We start from the raw sequence: 12,623 nt of genomic DNA on the forward strand, positions 1-12,623 counted from the left end.
ACACATACTAAATAAATCTTTTTCAAAATCTTGATCAAGTTTATTTAGCTTTAATATTTTGTCATTTCAAAATAAAGGTCAATTCAAGGCTAACAACATATATATAAATATAAAATTAAATAACTAATGAAATATATATTATATATATTATATATATTATACATATATATATATATCATAAGATGGCTTAGAGCATAGCATTAGAAATCCATATGACCCATCCCTAACTTTTATAAAAAAATGATTCAATTGATTCGATATTAAGATTGTGCCAAAATATTCATATCGAATTGAGATTGGATAAAAACTTATTAAATATTATTATTTTGTTATTTTTATTAATTGAGAAAAAAAGAGAAAAAAATCAAATACATTGTGTACTTTCGATATCAAGTAGGTCTAATATAAAAATTTAATAAAATTAATAAAATTTTTGAAAAAAATAAGTAAAAAAATTTAAAATTTTTTATATAAAGTAGATCATACCTTAAAATTTTAAATCTTAAAAAAAATGTGATACATTACATTCCTTAAAATGATAGTAATTAATATCAGATTCGTTTTAGTGTAATTTATTGAATAAAAAAAATTTATATAGTAATATAATTATAAATTATAAAAAAAAAAAAACTTCAAATGAAATATTCTATTGAAAAAAATAATTATTTTGAACCGAATTTGACCTGCCGAGAAGTCAGGGACTCAGCCCAACATTTTGACCGAAAAACGGAATTGAATTTTTTCAAATTCCCCTCAAAGCCTAGTGATATTGTCACAGGTCGAGACTCAAGCTCCAAATTCGCGTGGCTCCGGGATCCGGGCATTCACCCATCCGATGTCCCAGATCAACCTTCCTGTCACAGTTCATACCCTTATGAGGTATTGTCCGCTCTGACCCCGTGGCCTCACGGTTTTATCCTACAAAAGGCACCTCACAAGGCAGAGGTGGCGTGAACGCTTTTATACCCCAGTGACCCTCCTATTATGTTCGATGTGGGATTCAGGACTCTTTCTTAGGTCTATGACATTTTCCCCCATCCAACCTCGTGACGCCCTCGTCACGGAGGCTGGTTACCCTGCCTACCTCTCTCGAGGCGCTCAGTGTGGATCAAACGGTTTAGGGCTGACTCTGATACCTCTTATCACGGGTCGAGGAGATTTGGTTGAGGGGATTTTTGAGCTGTAATGGTTGAATTTGAGAGCTAGCGTTTTTGGGTTTTTGTTCTAAAGTTGAGATGTTGGGGTCTTCTTTATTGTTTGGATCTAAGGATACTTAGATTGGGAAGCTTAAAAGTTGAAAAAAAAGTTTCAGCTTTATTTTTTCTTTGGTTTGTCAAATGGAAGGAAGCAAAAAGGTCGACTCTTTGGCTTTAGTTTGGTTGATCTTGGTGCTACTGCATCCCTTATGGCCTGTTTCTGCTAATGTGGAAGGTAAAAATATTTGCTTTTTTTTTTATTCTATTCTTTTTCTTGCAGCGGCCCTCTTTTGTTTTGTGTGTTCAATCGTTTTTGGAGTTTGATCCTTACGTTTTTTTTGTAACATTGATTGGTTTTTGCAAAATGGGTTTTTGATATTTTGTCATATCATTTAGTTTTAAGTTTGAAAAGGGGTGTGTTTTAATTAGTTTGTATTCTTGTTTTCGTGATGATTGAAAGTTTTTCCCCTTTTCGTTTGTGTTTTGCTTTGGGGAGATTACTTTAGAAGTGCTTAATTTGATTCTATGGTTTCTGATCCTTGTAGTAAATCATACATTAACCCTACATCATATGGTTGTACACTTTGTGACTCTTGTTATAATGTGTATATGGATGCTATGAGAACATGTCTCAGGAAAATGCTTTGCAAATGTTCACTTATGATATTTAATTGTTCACGGCAGTTGCATACTTTTTCGTACATTAAATGTTGACTTGATGATACTGTAGTAATCATTACTTCTTTGCACATTTTAAATTTTTTTTACACGCCTTTCTGGTTTAATAGCAGATGTATTATATTCAAGAAGTCATTAAACTTACACAGTTTAATACGAAAAATCTTGTATCATTTTTTTCTATCTTTGGTTCACTATTGACCCAATGGATGATTTTGGGAAATTTTTATTTACATTTGACTTCTCATACTTTAAATTTTAGAAGATTTTGTTGATGGAACTGTTTAATTATGATAAAATTGATGTCTTGTGCTGTTTCAAACTGTTTAAGCATCTTCAAATAAATATGCTTTCTGCTTGTTAATTAACTCGCTAATTGCCTAATTCTTCTGGTGCGTGGAGATGAATATGCTTTCTTAATGTGGCTTAGTAGCTGGTTTAGCTGTGCTATATATTTTAACGTATGCATTGTTAGTTAGTTTCACCCACTTACCATCTTTACTTGCTTCTTGAAACAGGTGATGCGTTGCACACCCTAAGGACCAATCTAAATGATCCTAACAATGTACTGCAGAGTTGGGATCCTACCCTTGTCAACCCCTGCACATGGTTTCATGTTACATGTAACAATGATAATAGTGTTATTAGAGTGTAATGTTTTCTGCTCTTTGATGGCTTCTAAGTACTTGGTTACTACATAAAAGACGTGTTTTACTGATTTTGCAAAGGATTACTTGTGTAGTGCCTAATTCTGCATCAAATTTTCAGTGATCTTGGAAATGCAGCTTTGTCGGGTCAGCTTGTACCACAGCTTGGCTTGCTTAAGAATTTGCAGTACTTGTAAGTGCTGCTCTACTTTGATAATACTAGCTGTTTTCTATTTGTATGTTTGGTTTGGCTTGGTTGTGCTTACTTCTGAGAAAAATATACTACTGCTAACTTTGTCGATGTTTATAAAAGGAAGAAATGGTTCTGAACAAGGATTGTTGCATTAAATAAGCTTCATTAATCACTTGGCCAATAGGAAGTGGTTTAGGGTCATAGCTGCTTCATTTAGTTTATCAAACTTCTTTTACATATTCAATTCATAGTTCTGAGGAAAAGGCTAATGTGTAATTCCTCTATGCATGGCACAGTGACTGTCTTCCTTTGCCAGTAGAATGAAGAGTATAAATTTTAAAATTCTTGATTCTGTTGCCAGACTGCAGCTGAAACCAATCTGTCAATGAGTAACTGTAATAGGAACTTATTTCTTTAATATGGGGTTGGTCATGTTGGCCACCTCCAGGTTGAGGCGCCATTTATAATAAACTAAAAAAATTGTCTTTCCCTGTAGAATCTAATTCTGATGATCTTCATGTTTATGGTATGTTAAAGTTTTACAAGATGCTTTCCTAAACAAGGGTTTGCCTCTATATGGAGCACCAGCTGGGAATAATTGCTATTGACTAGGATCTGAAAGTTCTCAGCCAATGTTTACTAACTTGGTCTAAGTTCCCTTGTCAAAATGAGGTGTCCATCTTAAACGATCCTATAAGTGAAGGTTCATGAATGAATTAATAAGCATTGTGGAGCTAGTTTACATTCATTCTTTCTTATCTAGTTATTGAGCTGTTCTTCTGATGGGCTTTCTGGGAGAAGGGATAGTTCCATGTGTATCATCTTATTTCCCCCTTTGACTTGGTCGTTTGTTTCCCTTAACATGACAAGAGGACATTTTTTTTTCTATGATATAATGGGTTTTGGAAAGTCTCTTCCAGTTCTTTTAGACTTTGCAAATGATATATTCATCAAATCCTAGTATGAAGTTTTTAGTGCACAGTTTATTTGTCTTAGTATTTCATTACATTACTTCTGCCTTTTGAGATGTATCTTTTTATGCCAGGGAACTTTATAGTAATAACGTAAGTGGACCAATTCCTAGTGATCTTGGGAATTTGACTAGCTTGGTGAGCTTGGATCTTTATTTGAATAGTTTCAGTGGTCCTATTCCAGAATCTTTAGGCAGGCTGACAAAATTGCGATTCCTGTAAGTATATTTGCTTTGCAGCTAATTTTTTTCCTTTTTTATTTTTTGGTACAACAGCTGATTGGTTTATTACATGTTGAGCTGCATGTAATACTGAGAGCTTAATCTTTTCTTTTTAAATCATGTAAATGGTAAAACTAAAGTATACTTGATTTAAAGTAAAAAAGAAGCAGAAACAAGTTATTTACTAGTATTTGTTATTTTAAGACATAATCACATGTACGATATTACACTCCCCTAAAAAACCCATCTTTAGTATTTAGAAAGTATATTTTCATAACGTATATAGCATATACAAGATCATTGCATTGCATTCGTTCATCAACTACAACATTCTGGTCAACTTTTTAGTGCAACTTGTTTATTTAAATTTTCAGTTTACGAAAATATCCAGGAGTAATTGAAACTTTGCTGACATTTAAGAGCTAATATAACATTTTCTAGGGGTAATTCCATTTAGTAAACATGAGTCTGCAACTTCAGCATTGGTATATTTCCAAATGTCATACATTCATCCACATGTATGAAGAGAATACTGATTGAGCAACTGATGCTTAAAACAAAGAGCTTTTCATGTCTAATTTTGATTGTATACAGCTGTTGTAGGTCAAAGTTTGCTTAATATAAAACCTCTATATTTTGTTTAGATCTTAAATTCTTTTGTTATTGAAACGTTTGTGTGAGGATAGCCGGCTTAACAACAACACCTTGACGGGTCCTATTCCTATGTCATTAACTAGTATCACATCACTTCAAGTCCTGTGAGTGCCAACTTTACCTCTTATGTCAAGATCCATCATTCTGCCCCCCTTTTCTCTTCTGAGATATAATCATTATTGTAAAACTTATGAATCCTCAAATATTTCTGTAAAATGTAGGGATCTATCAACTAATCATCTCTCTGGTGAGGTTCCAGATAATGGCTCCTTCTCTCTATTCACTCCCATCAGGTTATTTTTAAGTGATCTGAATTCTGTTTTTCTTGGCTGAAAATTTTGGTTGCCTTGCTTAGGTGTTTGTTGTTCCATATGCAGTTTTGCTAACAACTTGGATCTGTGTGGCCCAGTTACTGGACGCCCTTGCCCAGGATCTCCTCCTTTTTCTCCTCCTCCTCCTTTCGTTCCACCACCACCAATTTCTTCACCAAGTAATCTTCCTTTCATGTTGTATATTTCGAATATATTGAGCTGCCTTTAAAGGTTTCTATGTGCAGTATAGTTTTTTTTTTGTTTGCTATTCTTGCTGTCAAGTAGACTGTTTTAGTTCTATTTGAAAATGTATAATCTGCCAATCTTTGCATTTTAGCATTTTATGCCCCTACATTCTGTAATTTAGTGGCATGCATGTACAATGAGCTGAAATTGATGTCCCTGAGCTTTTCTTCTGGGTGAATCTCATATAAGCTTGCACATCCGGTGCTTTAGTTCCATAAGTTTAAATCAGCTTTATCATTATAAATTTGATTGTGATGAGATGTAATTAACAATAGTGCCTTTTAATGAAGAGTTGTGTTTGTAAATTGCTTCTGATTTGATGCATTATCGTGGTTGTTGTGCAAAAATGGTTTGCACAAGGGAAATAGCTGTTACGTTTTCCATTGGTTATTCTAATTTCTCCATCATATCATGTTTTAGGTGGGAATAGTGTCACTGGTGCAATTGCCGGAGGAGTTGCAGCAGGTGCTGCTTTATTGTTTGCTGCACCTGCAATTACATTTGCATGGTGGCGTTGGCGAAAACCTCAAGAATTTTTCTTTGATGTACCTGGTTAGTGCAATAAATGAAATTTTATTGGATTAATGGGTTCAATTATGGTATTCATTGTTTACATCTCTTTGCAGCGGAAGAGGACCCAGAAATCCATCTTGGGCAGCTTAAGAGGTTTTCACTGCGAGAAGTACAAGTTGCCACTGATAGTTTTAGCAACAAAAACATTTTGGGTAGAGGTGGATTTGGTAAGGTTTATAAAGGTCGGTTAGCTGACGGTTCACTGGTGGCTGTGAAAAGATTGAAGGAAGAGCATTCACCTGGTGGGGAGTTACAATTTCAAACAGAGTTTGAGATGATCAGCATGGCTGTGCATCGGAATCTCCTTAGGTTGCATGGGTTTTGTATGACACCAACTGAACGGTTGCTTGTTTATCCCTACATGGCTAATGGAAGTGTTGCATCATGTCTACGAGGTGAAGCCAATGAGTGTTTGTACTTTAATTCCTCATTTTTTCTTTGAAGGGGGGGGGGGGGGGGGGGGTTTGGGGAATTTTATGGGTATAATCAGTGAACATCTAGTCTTGCTTTCCATCTTGAGTATATTTTCATGTTTTCTTGATGTATTCTTATAGAGCGCCCTCCATCACAACCTCCACTTGATTGGCCAACACGGAAGAGAATTGCATTGGGATCTGCTAGAGGTCTTTCCTATTTGCATGATCATTGTGATCCAAAGATCATTCATCGTGATGTAAAAGCTGCAAATATTTTGTTGGATGAGGAGTTTGAAGCTGTTGTTGGTGACTTTGGTTTGGCTAAACTTATGGACTACAAGGATACTCATGTAACTACTGCTGTACGTGGCACAATTGGACATATTGCTCCAGAGTATCTCTCTACTGGCAAATCTTCAGAGAAAACCGATGTTTTTGGTTATGGTATCATGTTTCTGGAGCTTATCACTGGACAGCGGGCATTTGATCTTGCTCGGCTTGCAAATGATGATGATGTCATGTTACTTGATTGGGTACGCATATAATGTTTTCTTTTTCGCCATCTTAGTCTTCATTTAATTGATTTGCTTATTATACTCTCTATTCTCTCTCTTTAAATGCTAATTCATCAACTGTTCAATTTTTTCCTTGATACTGCCCGATTCTCAATATTATTATCTCTTACTTTGGGAATATGTAAAAACTAGTTGGATTGATAGTAGTTTCGATGCCTTGTAGTAATGATAAAACAAACTATTTTAGCTTAATTGAAATAAGTTACTGTAGCAAAAGGTATAGTTTCATAAAAGTCAAGCCACTTGATTGACGTTTATACTTGGAAGGCGCTTAAGTCTAGAACGTCAGCTAGAATACCCTTATTTATGCTTGAGCTACGGATTGCTTATGTTTTGTAATCTCTTGTTAAGGCAATTGACCCTTTTTTGATATCAGAGCCCTACTTGCTAAAACAGAATAAAAAAATTGTGACTGTAAAAAAACTAAGAAATAAATTAGTGTGCAAAACTAAACATTTATTGAAAAACTGCTCATTAAGAATTATACAAGAACCTTAGGTTTATATACAACTAATTAGGGGTTAAACTAAGAAACTAAATCTTCCTAAAAAAACTAATCCTATAATTGAGAGATTATCTATCTTAATTTTTTTGTCCTTAATTCTAGGGATACAAATATAAATATACAAATTACAATATTACAACTAGCTGTAAATAAGTGTTTTCTCACACTCCCCCTCAAGTTGGTGAATAGGTGTTTTCTATTCCCAGCTTGAAAATAATTTCTTAAAATGTTGCACTGATGAGACCTTTAGTCAACACATCTACAAATTGACCTTTGGTTGATACATAAGGTGTACAAATCAACCTACTATCTAGTTTCTCCTTTATAAAATGTCGATCTACTTCAATGTGTTTTATTCTGTCATGTTGCAAGGGATTGTGTGCAATGCTTATTGCAGACTTGTTATCACAGTAGAGTCTCATTGGTCCATCCCACTTGATCTTTAAGTCTTCTAGGATAATCTTTAACCATAGTAGTTCACAAATTCCGCTCTGAACTCTACTTCAGCATTTGATCTTGCCATCACATTCTGTTTTTTACTCTTTCAAGTTACAAGATTACCACTTAAGAAAGTGTAGTAGCCTGAGGTGGATCTTCTATCAGTTATTGAACCTGCATAATCAACATCTGTATATGCTTCTAGAACTAATCTCGAATTTCTTTTGAATAAGATACTTCTCCCACGATTGGCCTTCAAATAGTGCAATATATGGTAGATAGCCTGTAGGTGCACTTCTTTAGGATGATGCATAGATTGACTTACTACACTCACAGCATATGCTATATCAGGTTTAGTATGTGAGAGATAAATGAGTCTTTCAACTAATCTTTGGTACATCTCTCTATTTATAGCAGCATTTTCATTAGTTTCTCCAATTTTATGATTAGGATCTATAGGGGTATTTGCAGGTTTACATGCGAGTTTCCTAGTTTCCTTCAGAAGATTCATCACATATTTCTGTTGTGAGATGAAAATACCATGCCGTGAGTGAGCTACTTCAATTCCTAGAAAGTACTTCAATCTCTTTAGCTCTTTTATCTCAAATTCTCTAGTCAAACACTGTTTTAGAGATTTTTTTTTTTTTATCATCTCCAGTTACAATTATATCATCATCATACACTAATAGAACTATGACTCTCCCTGAATCAGAGTGCTTGATAAACAATGTGTGATCTCCATGACTCTGTTTATATCCCATTGCTAGCATCACTTTGGTAAATCTCCTGAACCAAGCCCTAGGAGACTGTTTAAGGCCATATAATGCCTTTTTTAGCCTGCATACTTTATTTGCTTCTAGATGACCTCCAAATCCCGGTGAAACCTTCATATATATTTCTTTTTCTAAATCACCATATAGAAAAGCATTCTTTACATCAAATTGTTGAAGCTGCCAATTGTAATTTGTAGCCAATGATAACAAAATCCTAACTGTATTCATCTTGGCAACTGGAGCGAAGGTTTCCTGATAATTCACTCCATAGGTTTGAGTGTAGCCCTTAACCACTAACTTGGCTTTATACCTTTCAACAGTACCATCTGCTTTGTATTTTACAGTAAAAACCCATTTACACCCCACTGGATTTTTTTCTTTAGGCAACTCTACTAGTTCCCATGTCTGATTTTTCTTTAAGTTCTCAATTTCTATTTTCATGGCTTGCCTCCATTTCTCACTAGATAATGCCTCGGATAATGTAGTTGGAATAGAAATAGTGTTTAGGCTCACAAGAAAATTTTTGTGGGATGGTGAGAATTTTTCAAATGACACAAAATTAGAGATTGGGTATAGTGGATGCTTAGTACATTCTCTGGTTCCTTTCCTAATAGCAATAGGCAGATCATAATCACTAGTTATAGTTTTAGGAGATTCATGCTCATTTTGAGAAACAGAGTCAAAAATTGTAGTTACCTCATTTCCAAAGTTAAGATCAGGTTCTTGGACTGGCACTGGTTCAGGATCTGGAACTTTCCTTCTTTAGTACACTTGTAATTCCTTCATAGAATCAAAAATAATATTATCCTTTGTCACATCTTTTGTATTTGGAATGGGTTCAGACTCAAATTCAGTGTTTGACTTGGGCTCAGCAGAAACAGGTTTCGACTCAGAAGAATTAATGGGTGTAAATGTTGAAAAAGGGGACAAATCAAGCAAAAAAAAACTTTATCCTTATCTTCCATGAATGAAGTCTCCCCCTGAAGATAAGGTTGAGTAAAAAATGGTTTACTTTCTTTAAAAGTGACATTTGCAGACACGTAAAATTTTTGGGTAAGAGGATGATAGCACTTATATCTTTTTTGAGTTGAAAAATACCCCACAAAAATACACTTAATTGCTCTTGGATCCAACTTTCCCCTGTTATGACTGTGAACATGAACAAACGATGTACAACCAAATATCCTAGGTGTGAGATTGTTTGTGGTATTGAGGTTGGGATAAAATTGTGAGAGTAGTTCCATAAGAGTTTTAAATCCCAAAACCCTTGAAGGTAACCTATTTATAATATGTGTGGCAATGAGAACAACTTTCCCCCAGTAAAATTTAAGTACATTTGCTTGAAAAAGAAAGGCTCAGGTTGTGGCTAGTAAATTGTTGTTTTTCCTCTCTACCACTCCATTCTGCTGTGGAGTATTAACACAAGATGATTCATGGATAATCTTTTCTTTTTGGAAATAGGTAGATAGACTCTGGTTGAAGTAGTCTATTGCATTGTCAGACCTAAATCTCTTGATTCTCATTCCAAATTGATTTTGGATAATGTTTTGGAAGCTTAAAAACACACTATTCACATTTGATTTGGATTTAAGTAAAAAAACCCAAGAGACCTTGGTACAATCATCTATGAATGAAACAAACCATCTCACACCAAAAATATTAGGAATTGTAGAGGGACCCCAAATGTCACTATGAATCAAGTAAAATGGAGTAGAACTTTTTTTGTTACTGATTGGAAAAGACACACGTCTATGCTTTGTAAGTTCGCAAACATCACAATGAAAATCTTCGACATTTAATCCTTTGAACAAAGAAGGAAACATGTTTCTCAAGGTCCCAAAAGAAGGATGTCTAAGACGAAAATGATAAAGCCAGATTTTGTCTTTATTGGAAGATTTTTCAGAAAGAAATGATAAAGGTAAACTATTCTTGATACTACTTGTGTTATTTGATGTCTCAAGATAGTATAGTCCATCCTTCTCTTTAGCAAGTCCAATCATCTTCCCCGAACTCTGCTCATGAAATTCACAATAAGAGGGATAAAAAGTTACTTTGCAATTTATATCCCTGGTATGTTTTTGTATAGATATCAGATTAGTAGACAATCTAAGAACATGAAGAACATTTTTTAGAACAAACGAGGGATTAACTTGAACATCTCCTAATCTTGCCATTGTGGTAAGTGAACAATCTACAACAATAATTTTCTTATTACTAGGACACAAGTTATATGTACTAAACTTTTGTGAGGAATGTGTCATGTGGTCTGTGGCTATTGAGTCAATGACCTAAGAACTCGTAATAGGCTTAGCCAAGACATTTAATCCATAAGAACCGGAAGCTTTATCTAAACAAAAAACCTTACCCAAAGAACATACCACAGTAGGCTTTTCAAGGATTTTCAATAAGTTTCTCAGCTTTTCGATTTTTTTTCTGTCGAACTCTCCTTGTTTCTGAGACATCTGTAGTACTTCAACGATTTTCTCAGTTAACATTTCCTCAAATTGGGTGATAGTGATATCTTTCTTTGAAATGGTTCGGCAATGAAGGCCTAAATAGGATTCAGCGATGAAGGCCTAAAAAAGTCAACAATGAAGGCTGAAAATTTTGCTTCCCAAGAAGAGCCTAAAGCTCTAATACCATGTGGAAAAACTAAGAAATAAATCAGTGTGAAAAACTGCTCATTAAGAATTATACAAGAACTTTAGGTTTATATACAACTAACTAGGGGTTAAACTAGGAAACTAAATCTTCCTAAAAAAACTAATCCTATATTGAGAAATTGTCTATCCTAATTTTTTTGTCCTTAATTTTAGGGATACAAATATAAATATACAGATTACAAGATTACAACTAGCTGTAAATAAGTGTTTTCCCACAGTGACACTATTAGATTGGTGGATTGAGATAGCCAAGCCTAAATAACCATGAATCTAGCTCAAACCTTTACCTCAAGCTCCTCTTATAGCCTTTTGTTTCTTTACCCTTTCCGGTATTTAGAAAATCTTCAACTTCTGAATTAGATTTCTTTTATGAGATTAACTATGTTCTAGAAGAGAAGGAAATCTAAGAAACAAAACTTCCCTTTCTAAATCCCCATAATGTCTTTTCTAAACATCGAAATTCTCTTGTTAAGACCATAAAGACTCTTCTCAAAACACAAACCTCAAACACTAAAAGAGTATGTCCAAGCCTTAAAGTTTGACTAGTGTATACTTCTAGTAAGAATGCAAGAGCATTTTGTTACTCTTCAAAGCCTTCCAGAGTTTCCTTAGTAGTGGATAGCTCAAGGGTTGCATCATGAACTTAATAGGCAAAATGGCAGGTGGCATTAGTGTTTCTTTTCTGTGGTCAAACTTGATGGTGACATTTCCATCTGGGTTTGTGTTGTAAGTGGGGTCTAAGTTTTAGACAGGTTCATTTTGTCTCCAAAGTTTTTCATATCCTGTTACCCATGACTCAGGGATTTGTTTTGGAATGTGGATGCGTTTGAGAACTTTTTATGTTGCTTCAAGCTTGAAAAAAATAGTTTCACTAGAGCTGGGCATTAGTAAGTTTATGACATGATTTTGGATTTTGTACGCCATCTGATAATGGAGTGTTGCTTTGTATCCTTTCATCTGTGTACCAATAACCTGGACTTGAACTTTTAGAGCATCAAGAAGTGTAGGATAATGAAGAGAAATGTTGTAATTTGGGAAGACTGTAAAGAAAACAGTTCCTGCATGAGAGTTGTCTCAACGATTCCAAGTACAACATGCTTGTATTCTTTGAATCTTGTATCTATCAAGGCCATTCTACTACGTATAGTATATCATCATGTACATGAAAACTTAAGGCAATTTTAATGTCATCAAAGTGGATGGGAGTGTATCATTGAGCTATCCATTGCTGAGGGAACTCTAGAGGGATCTAAAGAGTAAAAAGGTGTTCTTGGATTCTTATTGGAAGTATACACTAGTCAAATTTTGACGCTTGAACATACTCTTTTGGCGTTTAAGGTATGGATGTTTAGAATAGGAATTATAGGGATTTACAAGGAGAAATTCTGTTTTTGGAATTTTCTTATAGGGATGTTTTTGGAATTATAGGGATGTTTTTGGACTTTAAGTACAGATGAACCTTCTTATCCATAAGCAAGTCTAAATTCAATTCAATTTGGATATTTTAAATTTTTTTTTATTTTTTATACGAAAACTAAATTGAATCAAATTGAAAATATAATA

General features: G+C 34.4%; 1 protein-coding gene across 1 annotated transcript; it reads left to right on the plus strand.

Moving 5' to 3' along the window:
- Positions 1–1,240: 1,240 nt before the first annotated feature.
- On the plus strand, positions 1,241–6,752 carry LOC111315175 (somatic embryogenesis receptor kinase 1-like). The gene is made up of 10 exons (XM_089749611.1): positions 1,241–1,431; positions 2,393–2,525; positions 2,643–2,714; positions 3,760–3,903; positions 4,593–4,664; positions 4,782–4,853; positions 4,938–5,050; positions 5,538–5,669; positions 5,744–6,085; positions 6,245–6,752. The coding sequence occupies exons 1-10, from the start codon at positions 1,338–1,340 to the stop codon at positions 6,649–6,651; spliced, it is 1,581 nt and encodes a 526-aa protein (XP_089605737.1). The 5' UTR covers positions 1,241–1,337; the 3' UTR covers positions 6,652–6,752.
- Positions 6,753–12,623: the final 5,871 nt, after the last annotated feature.

The sequence above is a fragment of the Durio zibethinus genome, chromosome 20 (assembly GCF_047325235.1).
Source record: "Durio zibethinus cultivar Kanyao isolate XHJ-2024 chromosome 20, ASM4732523v1, whole genome shotgun sequence".
NCBI classification, from domain to species: domain Eukaryota; kingdom Viridiplantae; phylum Streptophyta; class Magnoliopsida; order Malvales; family Malvaceae; genus Durio; species Durio zibethinus.